This window comes from Microcaecilia unicolor, chromosome 1 (assembly GCF_901765095.1).
Source record: "Microcaecilia unicolor chromosome 1, aMicUni1.1, whole genome shotgun sequence".
NCBI classification, from domain to species: domain Eukaryota; kingdom Metazoa; phylum Chordata; class Amphibia; order Gymnophiona; family Siphonopidae; genus Microcaecilia; species Microcaecilia unicolor.
Genome location: NC_044031.1, coordinates 84,425,814 through 84,439,741, shown reverse-complemented (window position 1 = coordinate 84,439,741; position 13,928 = coordinate 84,425,814). Strand labels below are relative to the sequence as shown.

Genomic DNA, 13,928 nt, shown 5'->3' with positions numbered 1-13,928 from the left:
AGTGACTCCTGATTGTTGTGAATGCAAAAACCAAATGGCTGCTGTGACCTTTAGCAGCCTACAAGTACAAGTTATTACTCTGAGGCTTCCGCTACAGGCCACAGCAACCATTTTCAACTGGCAGCCACGATGAGCACAAGCACCGGGCATTGCTCCTGTTCTTAATGACCAACTGGACCACCAGTCTTTTAAATGGTAGGCTCAGGAGGTTCTGTGGGGGAATGAGAGGTGAACAGAGGGGCTCAAATAGCCCTTCTGCATATTAGGATTGGATGGAGGGGAGTTGCAGTCATGGGGAAAGGAAGGAGAAGTAGGAGGAGCAAAGGACACAGAACTACATTCGTTATGTGAGTGTCAACTGATATTTCACTGGGACCCACATAAGTGTCTTATTTAGGTCCCAGTTGAATGTCGGCAGGACCCACATGAGCTCCGGCAGCCACTGCAATTAGACTTAACCCCAGATATTTAGTGCTGGTACCTGGACATGGCTGAGCACTGAACATTCAATACTGCGCACTTACTAGGGGAATGAGACTGTGGGAAGGATGTAGGCAACACAATCAACTGATGTAGATAAAACCCCGATACAAACTGAGGCAGGAATCCAGGGTGCAAGCAGAGAACTGCTCTAGTGTGATGAAATACTGGAACCGTAACCAGGCTAAGGTTTACTGACCCTGCGAACTGAAGGAACAGCAACCAAAAACAAGACTGTCCATGTCAAGCATGTCAAAGGACAGGAAAACAAGCAGCTCAAAAGAAGCGCTTATTAATTTGGGAGATCAACATTGCGGAGCCACAACACATACAGATATGTGACTGGGGATTGTTACAAAAGCAAACCTGTTACAAAGAAAACAACTAGAGGCTGTGAAGAGATGGGTGTATCCCCCACACGAAGATGAGGAGCACTGAGTAAACTGAAGTGAATACCCACAGAGCTGAGTTTCAGACCAAACTCAGAAAGATGTAGAAGGTATGCAGATGTAGAAGGTATGCAATCAGGACCTGTGCAGAGGAAGAAAGAGGATCCAGGGACTGCACGCACACCACACGGGAAACCTTCTCCACTGGAAAAAGGAACACCTGTTAGGGGGAGCTTTCCTGAAAGCCAGCAAGACCATGGAGACACCCTCAGGAAGAACCAAGGAAATAACGTGACGCCCAGAATATCCAAGCCGTGAGGACCAGAGAATGGAGGATGGGATGTAGAAGCAACTCTTTGTTCTGTGTGAAGAGGGTCAGAGAACACTTCAAGCTCCAAAGTGTTAGGAAGAAAATCTCCAGAAGAAGGGGGCATCATATTTGCAAGGGCCTATAAGTAGCCATCAGAATACTGGCCCCGCAGTCCTGCCCTAAGAGAGAGAGATAATTATTATTATTATTTGTTCCATTTGTATCCCACATTTTCCCACCTTTTGCAGGCTCAATGTGGCTTACATATAACTGTTAACAGCGTTAGCCGGTTACAGTTTGAACAAATACATAGCATGAATGAATACAAAGTGATATTGTGTTATAATGAGGTATATGTATGGTAGAAAACATTTGGGGGGAAACTTAAGAAAGGGAAAGGTAATGTCCGTTATGGTCTTTGGTTATATTGTGTCGCAAGTGACCAGTATTTTTATGTTGGGTCAGTGGGGTGTGCTCTTCTGAACAAGTCTGTCTTCAGTGCTTTCCGAAAATTTAAGTGGTTGAGCGTGGTTTTTACTGCTTTTGGCAATGAGTTCCATAGTTGTGCGCTTAGGTAGGAAAAGCTGGTTGCATAGGTGGATTTGTATTTGAGTCCTTTGCTGCTTGGATAGTGGAGATTTAGATATGATCGTGCAGATTTTGTGGTGTTTTTGGTTGGCAGATCAATGAGGTCTGTCATGTATCCCGGTGCCTCGCTGTAAATAATTTTGTGAACAGTCGTGCAGATTTTGAAGGTGATGCGTTCTTTGATTGGTAGCCAGTGCAGGAGAAGAATACAGAAGAATGTTTCCCCAAGGAAGGAGGAAGGCAACTGAGGGTAGTCTGTCAAGGGAGTGGAGCCTGGAATAGAATTCAAGGGCAGGGCAATTGACTTGAGTGGCCATGAGGAATAGCCTAGTGGTTAGTGCAGTGGACTTTGATCCTGGGGAACTGAGTTCGATTCCCACTGCAGCTCCTTGTGACTCCGGGCAAGTCACTTAACCCTCCATTGCCCCTGGTACAAAATAAGTACCTGAATATATGTAAACCGCTTTGAATGTAGTTGCAAAAACCTCAGAAAGGCGGTATATCAAGTCCCATATCCCCATATCCCCCTATTAGAAGGATGCCCCTCCATAGGAAAAGCTCACAGGCAACACCAATAGGAAGAGACCACTCGTGTGTATGAATGACTTTGCACAATCTGGCAGCCAGGCTGTTGGATTTGTCTATCAAAAGAGTGCCTTTGAGGAGCAGTCCCGAACGGACAGCCCCCTGCCACATTCGGACAGTCCAATGACACAGAGGGCACAATCAGGTACCCCTGCTTGTCAGGGTAGCACAGTGCAACCTGAATGTCCGTATGAACAAATAGAAAGTGGCTGAACAGTCTATCACTGAAATCGTTCAGAGTGTTCCAGATCACCCAGAGTTCCAGAAAGGTGATAGGGAGAACTGTCTCCAGGGCTGATCAAACACCTTGGGTGGGAAGCCCGTCTAAGCAGCTTCCCACCTTAGGTGGGATGTAGCCGCCACCATCAGCACGCTGTGAGGCTGAGGAATTGGAAAGGGCACTCCCAGAGTCAAACGGGACTGAATTGTCCACCAAATCAGAGAGTAAAGGAGCCATGGGGATACTCAGGTGTAGGGTTCCCATGGTCTGACACCACTGAGAAGCTAGGGTCCACTGGGTAAATCCCATGTGAAAATGAGGCATGGGTGTACATGGATTGTGGAGGGCATGTGATCAAACCACCTCAACATCTGCAGAGGTACAACCCGCCAAAAGTCTCAAACCTAAGTGGCAACGTGAGCGTCCGTCTCTAGCACAAGAAGAATCACCCAAGCCCGATGAGTATCCAGCAGGATTCCAATGATTTCCAAATAGGAGATGGCAAGCAGATGGAGCTGGGGGTATTTTAAAAAGAACCCCAGTAGGTCCAACAACTGAAAAGTTCTCTATATGGACTCCTGAGTCCCGATTGTTGGCGTACAATGCACCAGCCCAAACGGCCAGATAGGAAAGCACATGGACTTCCAGGCAAAGCCATGACACTGCGAGTACTGCTAGACACTTGGGGAATACCCTGGAAGCTGACGCAAGGCCAAAAGGCAGCACACGGTACAGGAAGTAGAATGCCCCCAGGCAAAATAGAAGAGACTTCCCACGCACAACATCCTTCAAGTCCAGAGCTAACCATTGCCCTGAACCATGGGGAGCAGGGTGTTCAGGGAAACCATCCTGAATATTAGTAAAGGACCCTTAGATCAAGGATGGAATGCATTCCCTGTTCATTCGTTGGCACAAAGAAGAACATGGAACAGAAGCTCGGCTCTCTTCCCCTGGTGGTACACATTTAACATCATGGGCCTTTAGAAGGGTAGCGAGTTATTCCGCAAGGAGCTGCTTATGCTGAGAGCAGCAATTTGTCAGCCTTTGGCCCATCCCGAATAACCGAAGCCTCCCTCCAACCAGTAGGTCATCTGGAACAGTTACTGGCACTACAGCTATGTTCACCCCTTTCTGCAACTGAGGAACTGTCCAAAGCTGAGGCACATGCTATTGACAAGAACAAATGCTCTGGGATTGAGCCCACTGAGGCTAGTGAGAAGAGGTGGCGTACACATATCTCTGCTAATAGGAGGGTCCCCTCCCCAACTTACCAAAGAACCTCCTAGATAAGGAAGGAGTTACAGAAGGAGCACAGAGGAGAGAGTGCAATGGCATCTATTTCTTGATGACATTAGCAACCCCCCTTCAATTTCTCTCCAAAAAGGGTTATTCCCCCCCCCCCCCCCCAGCACGTGGCAGCCACCAGCCTCAACTGAACGCTCAAGTTCAAGTCAGAGACATGCAGCCAGGATCTATGCACACTGTGGGCATAGATCCTGGAAGCCACAGTAAAAGTGTCACCTGGATAAGAACCTGCAATACGCTGTCTGCTGCTCGGCCAACCGGAAAAGCAGCTCAACCTGCTCCAGTGGGAGATACTAGCATGTCACGCATAAGGTCCCATAAGAATACGCTTGTGGAAAGCTGGTAGGACTGAATATGGAAGAAAAGAATTGAAGCCTGGTACATTATCCGCCTAATGATCTATGGTTCTAGCATCCCCACCTGTGGGCACCAAAGCATAATTCCTTGAACTCCTTGCTCTCTTAAGCATGGATCCAACCAACATGGAGGGAGGAGGCAAGTGGAGCCTATGAAAACCAGGAGAGTTCTGAAACTGGTGCATGAAAGCAGTCTCCATGGGAAGGAGCGAGGCCGACAGAGGGGACCTCCAACTCCTCACGAGAACATCAGGGAAGAGCGATGGAATAGGACTATCACAGCTCTCCTAGGAGGAGACTCATAGTCCAGGAACTCATAAAGATGTGCTGTGAGCTGATCTCCACCCCTAAAGTAAATAAAATGGCAGCCACACGTCCTCAACAAAAGAAGGGAAGGAAAGGCTCGCATATAGAGACAACCTCCGTTCCTGTGGAGAGGAAGGGTCAGATGATATTCCATAGTACTCCTCCTCCGAGAAGTATTGGGGATCGTCATCTGACATCCATGCACCTCTCATTGGTGTCAGCCTGAACTCCTCATCGGAGGGCTGAGACCCGAGTCTGCCTCGACCGAGAAGAACCATGACCCTAAGAGGGGGCATTGAGGAGTGGGCTCCAGTCTCAACTCCAACAAAACTACCTGCACAGACGTCGACCAACATGGGTGGCAGCTGACACCAGTGTCTCAGGTCTCACCGCAGGCCGGGGACCATATGGGGCGCTTCAAGAGGCATAGCAGGCACAAGCACCTTCAGTGCCGATGCACTCTGAACAAAGCCAGCCAGGAGCTAAGGAAGCAAGGATGTGCCCATAGAGGGGCAACATTGGGAAAGGCTAGGGCTCACTGCAGGCTGTGGGCCATGTGGGGTTGAGTGGAGAAGCATGGCAGGTGCAAGCACCCTCAACGTCGATGCACTTCAAAGAAAGCCAACCAGCAGCTCAGGGAGCAAGGTGCCTGGTCCTGATGCTCAAAGACTCATGCAGCAACACCAGCTGAAGACCTTCTGGTATTGGCACTCCTCGGGGACCAAATGCCTTACAGCACACAGCACCGTGCATTGAGGAAGATCAAAGCTGATACTTCTGCTGATGCTAGGCTTCCACGATCATCGGCAGCAACGAGGATGACGCTGAATCCTCGCATCTCTCCAGGTCAGTGACATCAGTTGGTCCCGGGGGCTTGCACAGCAGCTGATGCCAAGGCAGGTGCCGATGCAGCAGCCAATGTTGACGCCAATGTCGAGGCTTTGGAATTAAAGGAAAAAAATAAAATAGAAAGGAAAGAAATTGAACCCAAACGAGGCAAAGAACAAAAGAAAAATAAAAACAAAACGACACAAAAAGAAGCTCCGTTAAAGAACCAAAATGGTAGCTATGAGGAAAGAAAGAATGGTCCTGCATTCACACAGTGGGCGGAAAGGCAGTCACTCGTGCAGTGGAGCATGAATCATGCTCCAAAGAGCTCTGTAAAAGCTTGATACAAGCTCCAGACCAGGCAATGTGGATCGCGTTACCCACATGTGAGAATGTGTCTGCTTATCCTCAGATAATTATGATTTCTCAAATCCAGTAGATTTTTGTATCCTATACATGATATCAATCTTCTTTGGGACTACCTGAACTGTCAGTGGAGTCTCCCAGTTTTTCAGTAGAGTATTTTTCATAATTGTATGAAGTGGAACAGTGATTCCTTCTCTAGGAGTCAATCTAGAACCTCAAAATGTTTTTAACTAGGTTCTTCCTCTATTTCTAATTTGAAAGGTATGGCTCAAGGACAAAGTCAAGAAAAGATATACTTTCTGGAGGAGACCTTCGTCTTTCTGGTGGTAGAGAGGGATCAGATGGAATGCCACAGGATTCTTCATCTGAGAGATTCTGTGGATTCGGATCTGTCGTCAACTCTTCAAAGTACTGTGCATGGAAAATACATGGAAGAGAGTTTCAACTACAGCATCAGCTGTGCATTGAGGTGCATCGAGGCAGGTAAATCTCCGAGGTTGGAGAAAGTTCCTCTGACGATGTCAACACATGCATTGATTGGGTTCATGTTGCATGGTGTACGGGACCTCTCCCATGACTGTCTCTCCAATGTATCGACGGCTGAGATGAGGCTGGTGCAAGCACTCTGTAAGCCTGTATAGGCTGCGACTGCAGTAGCCCTGAATAGTAGGCATAGGTACTGGCTGAGAAAGCGGTGTGGACACAGTTTGAGATATACTCTGTGCAGGTGTAAGAGAAATCGAAGATGTGGAAAGCTCTCAATAAGAGATAAGTTGAAGAGCAGGATAGTGATCGCTGCGGCATGAACGCTTCCCATGTATCGAGAATATCGATGCAGTAGAGGTGTGCCTGGGCAGAAATAGGGCTGAGAAGCCCAAAAAGGCTGAAACGTAAAAATATGAAATAATTGACAAATTTATATAAGTTCTACAAAATAATGAGAAAGAAAAATATGAAGGAAAAAAATTCCCAAAAAAGGGAAAGCACCATAAAGAGAAAGTTTGACACACTGAAAGATTAAATAGACAATCTCTGCTCCGCAGAAAACGATAGACTGCTGGTACATTTTTGAAAGTTGGGCAGGAAGGCACCTGCACATGCACGAAGATGATCTGCCTCTAAGTTTTAAAATGATAATAAACTTAGCAGTGTCTGCACCAGGCTCCGTGGATGGCTTGTCCTCAGAGAATTACTTCTTCTAGTTGTCTGGTTTGGATCTGGGGCAGCTGAGTCCACTGTAGGTGCCAACCTGGTGGTTGAGCAAGGAATCTCAGTCAGTAGCCTGTTTTAATTATCTTAAGGACCCAGAAGCCCGTTGTGATCTCTTCCTGGAATGAAGGAAAGCATGAACCCAACCCTCATTAGGAAGGACATTTGTATGTTCTGAAGATATACTAGATAAGGCTGTTTTGGTTGAGCAGACAGCCTGCTTTGGTTGTCCTCTTTCTTGTTGATGAGGTTTGAGGAATACAGGATGTTGCATCTGTTCAGTCTGTGTCTGGTAGGGAAAGAAGGTCCTTCTATAATAATAATAATAGCCCTGTCAGTATCAAGAGAAACTGTTATACCTAGAGGTCAAGCTAGTCAAGATTCCCACTTCAGGCACAGGCAGCTCCTTGTGACTCTGGGCAAGTCACTTAACCCTCCATTGCCCCATGTAAGCCGCATTGAGCCTGCCATGAGTGGGAAAGCGCGGGGTACAAATGTAACAAAAACAAAAACAAAACTGCAGGAGAATAGAAAGATACTGAAGAATAAAGAGTGATCCTTTACAAAGTTTACCGTCTCTTTCACCTTCTCTCCAGATAAGAAGTCAGAGCAACAGTGTCTGTTAACCTGGTGTGGCAACTTAATCTACTCCAGAAGTACGCAACTGAACTAGATGCTTGGTAGCAATGATGGAAGCAGAAAATCTCAAAAAAAAATTTTTGAAGGATATTGTGTTAGTCTGGTGTAATAAAACTGTTAGAAGCAGGTGGACACCTTACCAATTTAGTGAGGCAGGAGCTTTTAAGGACCACAGTCCATTTCATCAAATACAAGGCCAGACAGCCACTGTAAAAGTTTTTCTTCAATTGCAGCAGGTAATATAAAATGAAACAATGCAATTTATACTAGTTTAAATAAAGAGTAACCTGCATACCTGTGAGAGCAATCTGTTCTGTTGGATGAAACTTGATGGAGTTTACTGTAAAAATAAATAAATAATGCATCTTTTCAAAGTTATATTAAAATTAAACAGAAAATCTCAGATAAGATATAGACATGTTATGTGCTCCCCAGCACTTACTATATTAACCCCCCCTTTTACAAAGCCACACAGTAATGCCGACACAGCTCATTACTTTGAAAGGGCTGTCAGTATTACCACACTGGCAACCGCTACTGTAACTTTGTAAAATGGGGGGGGGGGGAGTAAATTTGAGACAATCAGTTTATTTTTGTGAGATACAAAGCTTAATATATAAAAAAAAATAAAACTGGTCACAGTACTTGTTTTTTTTTTCAACTGTACTTAACTGATTTTCTTCTTTTCTATCAGATACATCCTTCAAGGTTCTCACACCTCTTCCACCTCCATCTCTCACACCTTCCACTGCGGGGTGCCCCCCAGCTCCATTATTTCTCCTTTGCTTTTTATTCTTTTTCTTTCTTTAAGTCCCATTGCCACAGTTATTCAAGACTTCTCTATCTCATCATGCTTCTATGCAGAAGATATACTGATCCTGTTCTACACTAGTCCTGTTGCCCCCTGCATTACTCCTCTCCAATCCTACTTGGACTCTGTTGCTCACTAGCTCGATTTGTTCGAAATGCAGACAAAACCAATAATGTCTCTACCTACTATTCCCCTTTTCCTTATAGGCTCCTCTCAACTCCAATCAACTCTTTCCATTACCTAGACCCCTGATGGCGAACCTATGACACGCGTGTCAGCACTGACACGCGTACCATTTTCGCTGACACGTGGTGGATTTCAGCATTTCCTTGATTTGTCCAGGTTTCTCGACAAATCAAGGGAATGCTGAAATCCGCCCCGCACTCCCCGACAGAATCCTCCGATGAGCACGCGACCACCTCACCTTCTTAACTCCTCTGCTCTGATGCACGCGCAACGGCAACGCAGGCAAGCTAGAGGCAGCGTCTGTGCTCCTGCGCGTGCCAGCCAGCGCCTGCATGCTAAGCATCAGCTGGTGATAATCCTGCACGCACTGCACGCTTCACGCAGGCGCAGCGGCTTACTGTCTGCAGCCTGCCGCCTTCTCTTCAGCCGCTGCCATAATAATCGCAAGTCGACGAGAGCACGAGGCTGCAGTGGGACGGTCTGGTCTCTGTCTTCTGACTCTTCTCTTGTGCCCTGCCTGCCCCTTGCTTAGCCGCCGCCATAACAGTGAGGTAAGATTCTTAAGAATCTTAAATTGTTTGGGATAAATATAAGTAATATAACAGCAGGTTATGCCATGATTTAACAGGGCAGGCATTTCTCAGTCTGGGGGGGAGGGGTGCATAGTTCTATGAAAGAAAGACAATCTACTGAAAACCTTCCAGAGAATTATGTGCAGTGTGAGCTGATTTTCATTTTCTAAGTCTCACCCTGCTGCTGCTGCTGCTGTTCTTCTTTCTTTCCTTTCCAGGTTAGTTAAGGAGTGTGGTAGCTGTGTTAGTCCACTCTTAAGGTTATCAATAGAAATCAAACAAAATAAAACATGGAAAAGAAAATAAGATGATACCTTTTTTATTGGACATAACAATACATTTCTTGATTAGCTGACGAAGAAGGGCAACCTTTGAAAGCTAATCAAGAAATGTATTATGTCCAATAAAAAAAGGTATCATGTTTTATTTTGTTTGATTTCTATTGATAACAGGTTAGTTAAAGAATTCCCCCTCCCCCTCACTTATCTTAGTTCACGGAACCCCACACAAGTTAAATAATATCAAGACCAACAAAAGAAACCGATGAACAAAGAAGTCACTAAGCAGGTAAGTTAAATAATTAGTTTTTGGTTTATTAAATACAGTTATATATTACAATTATACATTTTTGTTATTTAAACTATAAATATCATGAAATTATGGTTTTTTTCTCGAAGTGACACACCACCCAAGTTATACTCGGTTTTTTGGCGAATTTTGACACACCAAGCTCAAAAGGTTGCCCATCACTGACCTAGACATTACTTTCTGTTGGTCCACAAATAGCATCTGGCTTTTTCACCTTAAGACAGTTACGCTGTGTTAAGACCATTTCTCAATCACGATTCTCTCCGTGCTCTTGTATTAACAATGCTTATTACAAAGTTAGACTCCTGTAACATTGTGTATACATGTTCTTCGCAGTCTTCTATTAAAAAAATTACACTCTTTAAAAACCACGGCTATTCATCTTGTATGTCATGATAAGACATCTGGCCATATATCATACCTTCTTAAAAATATTCACTGGCACCCTGTATTTTTGTTGTTGTTTTTTTGTTTATCTGAATTCAGTACAAAATCCTCCTTCTGGCTTTTAAGGCATTTCTCCTTTTCTCCTTGACTTCCCTTCTTACTTAGCGCCCCATACCGTACCTCACAGTTCTACCCACAACCTCCAGTCATTAAATGATCACAGAATAGTCTTGCCCCAGGACAAGGCAAGCCCAACATGAGAATACCCAAAACTGTGCCTTTTTTCTTTGGAGCCACTGCTCTTTGGAACAAACTCCCTCTGAATATCTGGAGCACAACATTCTCGTCTCAATTTAAGGCAGCAATTAAGACCTGGCTTTTCAATCAGGTATTCAGGACTTGATGATCAGAAGTAAACTAGCAACCGCATTTGTCAACGAATGATTAAAAGGCCCTTACTGCAGCAAAAAAGAGTTCACCAGCAATTAGCGCTAATAAGAGGCTAATGTAGGAAAATGAGGTCTTAATGGACTCCCCCCTCCCCCCAATAATCAGAAAAAAAAGTGTTGTGAAGAAGGGTGCCCTTACCACACCAAAACCTAAACCAGCTCAGAGCTGGCATTAGGGCAGGAAGGGAAGGACAGCAGCAGGGCAGCAGGATGCAGCTCTCTGCCTGGGCTGTCACTGTCAGCTCGGGGTCCAGTGGACCCCCCAATGGGTATGGCCCTGGTGACTGCAACCTCCCCCAAGCCCCCCCCATACACAAATCAAGACACCGACATGGGGGAGGGGGGCTGGAGGTCTGGTGGACCTCCAGCCCCCCTAACACCCCCCCCCCCCTGCAGCAGAAGAAAGGGCTGGAGGTCACCTGGTGGTCTAGTGATGAACCCTCCCCCAAACACTTGGTAAACTGGAGGGACGCAATCCTAGTCTCTCCTTCTATGAGCGCTTTCTCCAACAGCAAGACATTGGTTTCCCCCCCCCCCCCCCCCCGAGCCCCCACATACCCCCGGGACAGCAACATGGGGGCTGGAGGTCCATACAAGGAGCCCCCCCGTGCAGGATCCCTGATCCCAAGCCAAGCCAGCAACACAGGGCTGGAGGTCTGGCAGACTTCGTCCTCCAAACACAAGGGCATTGGGGGGGGGAGGGGGGGACTAGAGATCCAGTGTATCTCCAGTCCCCCTAACCCCTCCCCCCCTCACAACCCCAAAAAAAGCCCTGGTGACCCATTGAGCCGCAAATCTAAGCTACCCCCCCAACCTGGTGGTCTAGCGGACCCCTCCTCCCCCCCTCCATATCTTCACGGTAGAGGAGGGAGTAGCACACTCCCTCCTCTTCCAGCACCACCATGGAAGACTGATAAGACAGAGGGGATGATGGACATGAGGGAAGGAATGGGGGAAGACTATAGACACAAGGAAGGACTTGACACAGAGATGGGATGATGCACATGAGGGAAGGAATGGGAGAGGTTCTGGCCACAGGGAGGGACAGGACACATGGCATGTTGGACATGAGAGAAGAAACAGGAGGAGATTCTGGACACAGAGAGGAGGGCAGGGCTCAGAGAGGAGCTGATGGGCATGAGGGAAGGAATGGGAGAGATTTTGGATACAGAGAAGAATAAGACCAGGGTCACAAAGGTCAGATGCTGGACACTAGGAAAAATAAGAGCAAGGACACGGGGGAAATGGGTAATGGACAAGGAGAGAGAAGAAGTGTCAAAATGGACAGGAGATAGCAGAAAAAGAATTGAGAAGACAGAAGAATGCAGAAACCAAAGGCTGTAATAATGTGATTAGAAGAAGAAAAAAAAAAGATCAAACAAAAGTAGTAAGACAACTTATTTTCTATTTAGCAATTCACTTTTTGGAATGTATAGAGCTGGTGTAAGAGCCCAAGGCAGAAATTTGGAGAGGGGACCCCCTAGGCCTGTTAAAAGACGGTGCCTGCTTCAGGCAGGCGTGGGGCTCTCTCTGGCCTGGGAGCCCACATCAATTTCCATGGTTGAAACCCCAGCCCCAGTGCTGGCCCTGATATTTGCTATCTTTAATCAGTACAAGAGGGAAATATTTTTGTTTTTCTGGAGTTGTCCTGCATGTGGGAGTCAGTTTTTTTCAGGATTTCAGCTGAATCTTTGTCTACATATTTCTATTAGTTCATGTCACTTAATTTGTATCTGGTGAATGTCTATCAGACTTATTTTCGAAAGAGGACACCCATCTTTTGACACAAATCGGAAGATGGGCGTCCTTCTCACAGGGTCGCCCAAATCGGCATAATCGAAAGTCGATTTTGGGCGTCCTCAACTGCTTTCCACCGCGGGGACAACCAAAGTTCACGGGGGCGTGTAAGAGGCGTAGCGAAGGTGGGACAGGGGCGTGCCTAACATATGGGTGTTCTCGACCGATAATGGAAAAAAGAAGGGCGCCCCTGAGGAAAACTTGGGATGACTTTACCTGGTCCATTTTTTCTTATGACCAAGCCACAAAAATGTGCCCTAAATGACCAGATGACCACTGGAGAGAATCAGGGATGACCTCCCATTACTACCCCAGTGGTCACTAACCCCCTCCCTAAAAAAAAACTTTAAAAATATTTTTTGCCATCCTCAAATGTCATACCCAGCTCCCTGACAGCAGTATGCAGGTCCCTGGAGCAGTTTTAGTGGGTACTGCAGTGCAATTCAGGCAGACAGACTCAGGCCCATCCCCCCCTACCTGTTACACTTGTGGTGGTAAATGTGAGCCCTCCAAAACCCACCACAAACCCACTGTACCCACATCTAGGTGCCCTCTCCATCCCTAAGGGCTATGATAGTGGTGTACAGTTGTGGGGCGTGGGTTTTAGGGGGGGTTTGGGGGGCTCAGCACACAAGGTAAGGGAGCTATGCACCTGGGAGCAATTTATGAAGTCCACTGCAGTGCCCCCTAGGGTCCCCGGTTGGAGTCTTGGCATGTCAGGGGGACCAGTGCACTACGAATGATGGCTCCTCCCATGACCAAATGGCTTGTATTTGGTCATTTCTGAGATGGGCGTCCTCAGTTTCCATTATCGCTGAAAATCAGGGACGACCATCTCTAAGGTCGACCTAAATTTCGCGATTTGGGCGTCCCCGACCATATTATCGAAACAAAAGATGGACGCCCATCTTGTTTCGATAATATGAGTTTCCCCGCCCCTTTGCTGGGACATCCTATGAGGACATCCTCAGGAAAACTTGGGCGCCCCTTTCGATTATGCCCCTCCACGTGTTCTCTGTGAATTACCAAGGCCAGATATTCAGCATGGAGTTTCTGTGTAAGGATCTCTGGCTGGTTCAGTTTTCCCAATAGCTGTACTGATGTTCTAGGGCCCACTGTATATTTACAATGCTGCTTTTCCCTAGGTATATTCCTTACGATGTGAGTTTTTGAAACACGCCAGAATAGTAGATTTACTCTAGGTCCCGAGTGGATTTTTGTACAGTTATGTATTACTTCACAACATCCCTGGTTCTGAGAAGGTTTATTGTTTTTGTATTATTTAAATGAGAAGTATTTATTAAACAAATGCGAGAGAATAGTGTAGAACACAGGCAATCAAGTAAACCCTAAAAACACACACACACACACACACACAAAAGAAAGGAGAGAGAACTCAATCAAGTCCATATCAACTTGGTGCCAAAACTGCACAAAGTCCAAATTGCGAACCAAGCCCCGTATTTTTTTTCCATTTAGCAAAGCTAGTACGCCTTATGGCGGACAAGTTCTCCAGTATATAAACACAGTACAGTCCTCCACTTACATAACAAAGGA

At 46.3% G+C, this 13,928-nt stretch overlaps 1 protein-coding gene across 1 annotated transcript in view; it reads right to left on the bottom strand.

Annotated features, from left to right (window-relative positions):
* Positions 1 to 13,928, bottom strand: part of WDR37 (WD repeat domain 37) — a 249,220-nt gene that overhangs the window by 130,534 nt on the left and 104,758 nt on the right. Inside the window, 1 exon segment of the mRNA XM_030198868.1 lies at positions 7,877 to 7,921. Coding sequence (XP_030054728.1) covers positions 7,877 to 7,921 — 45 coding nt within the window.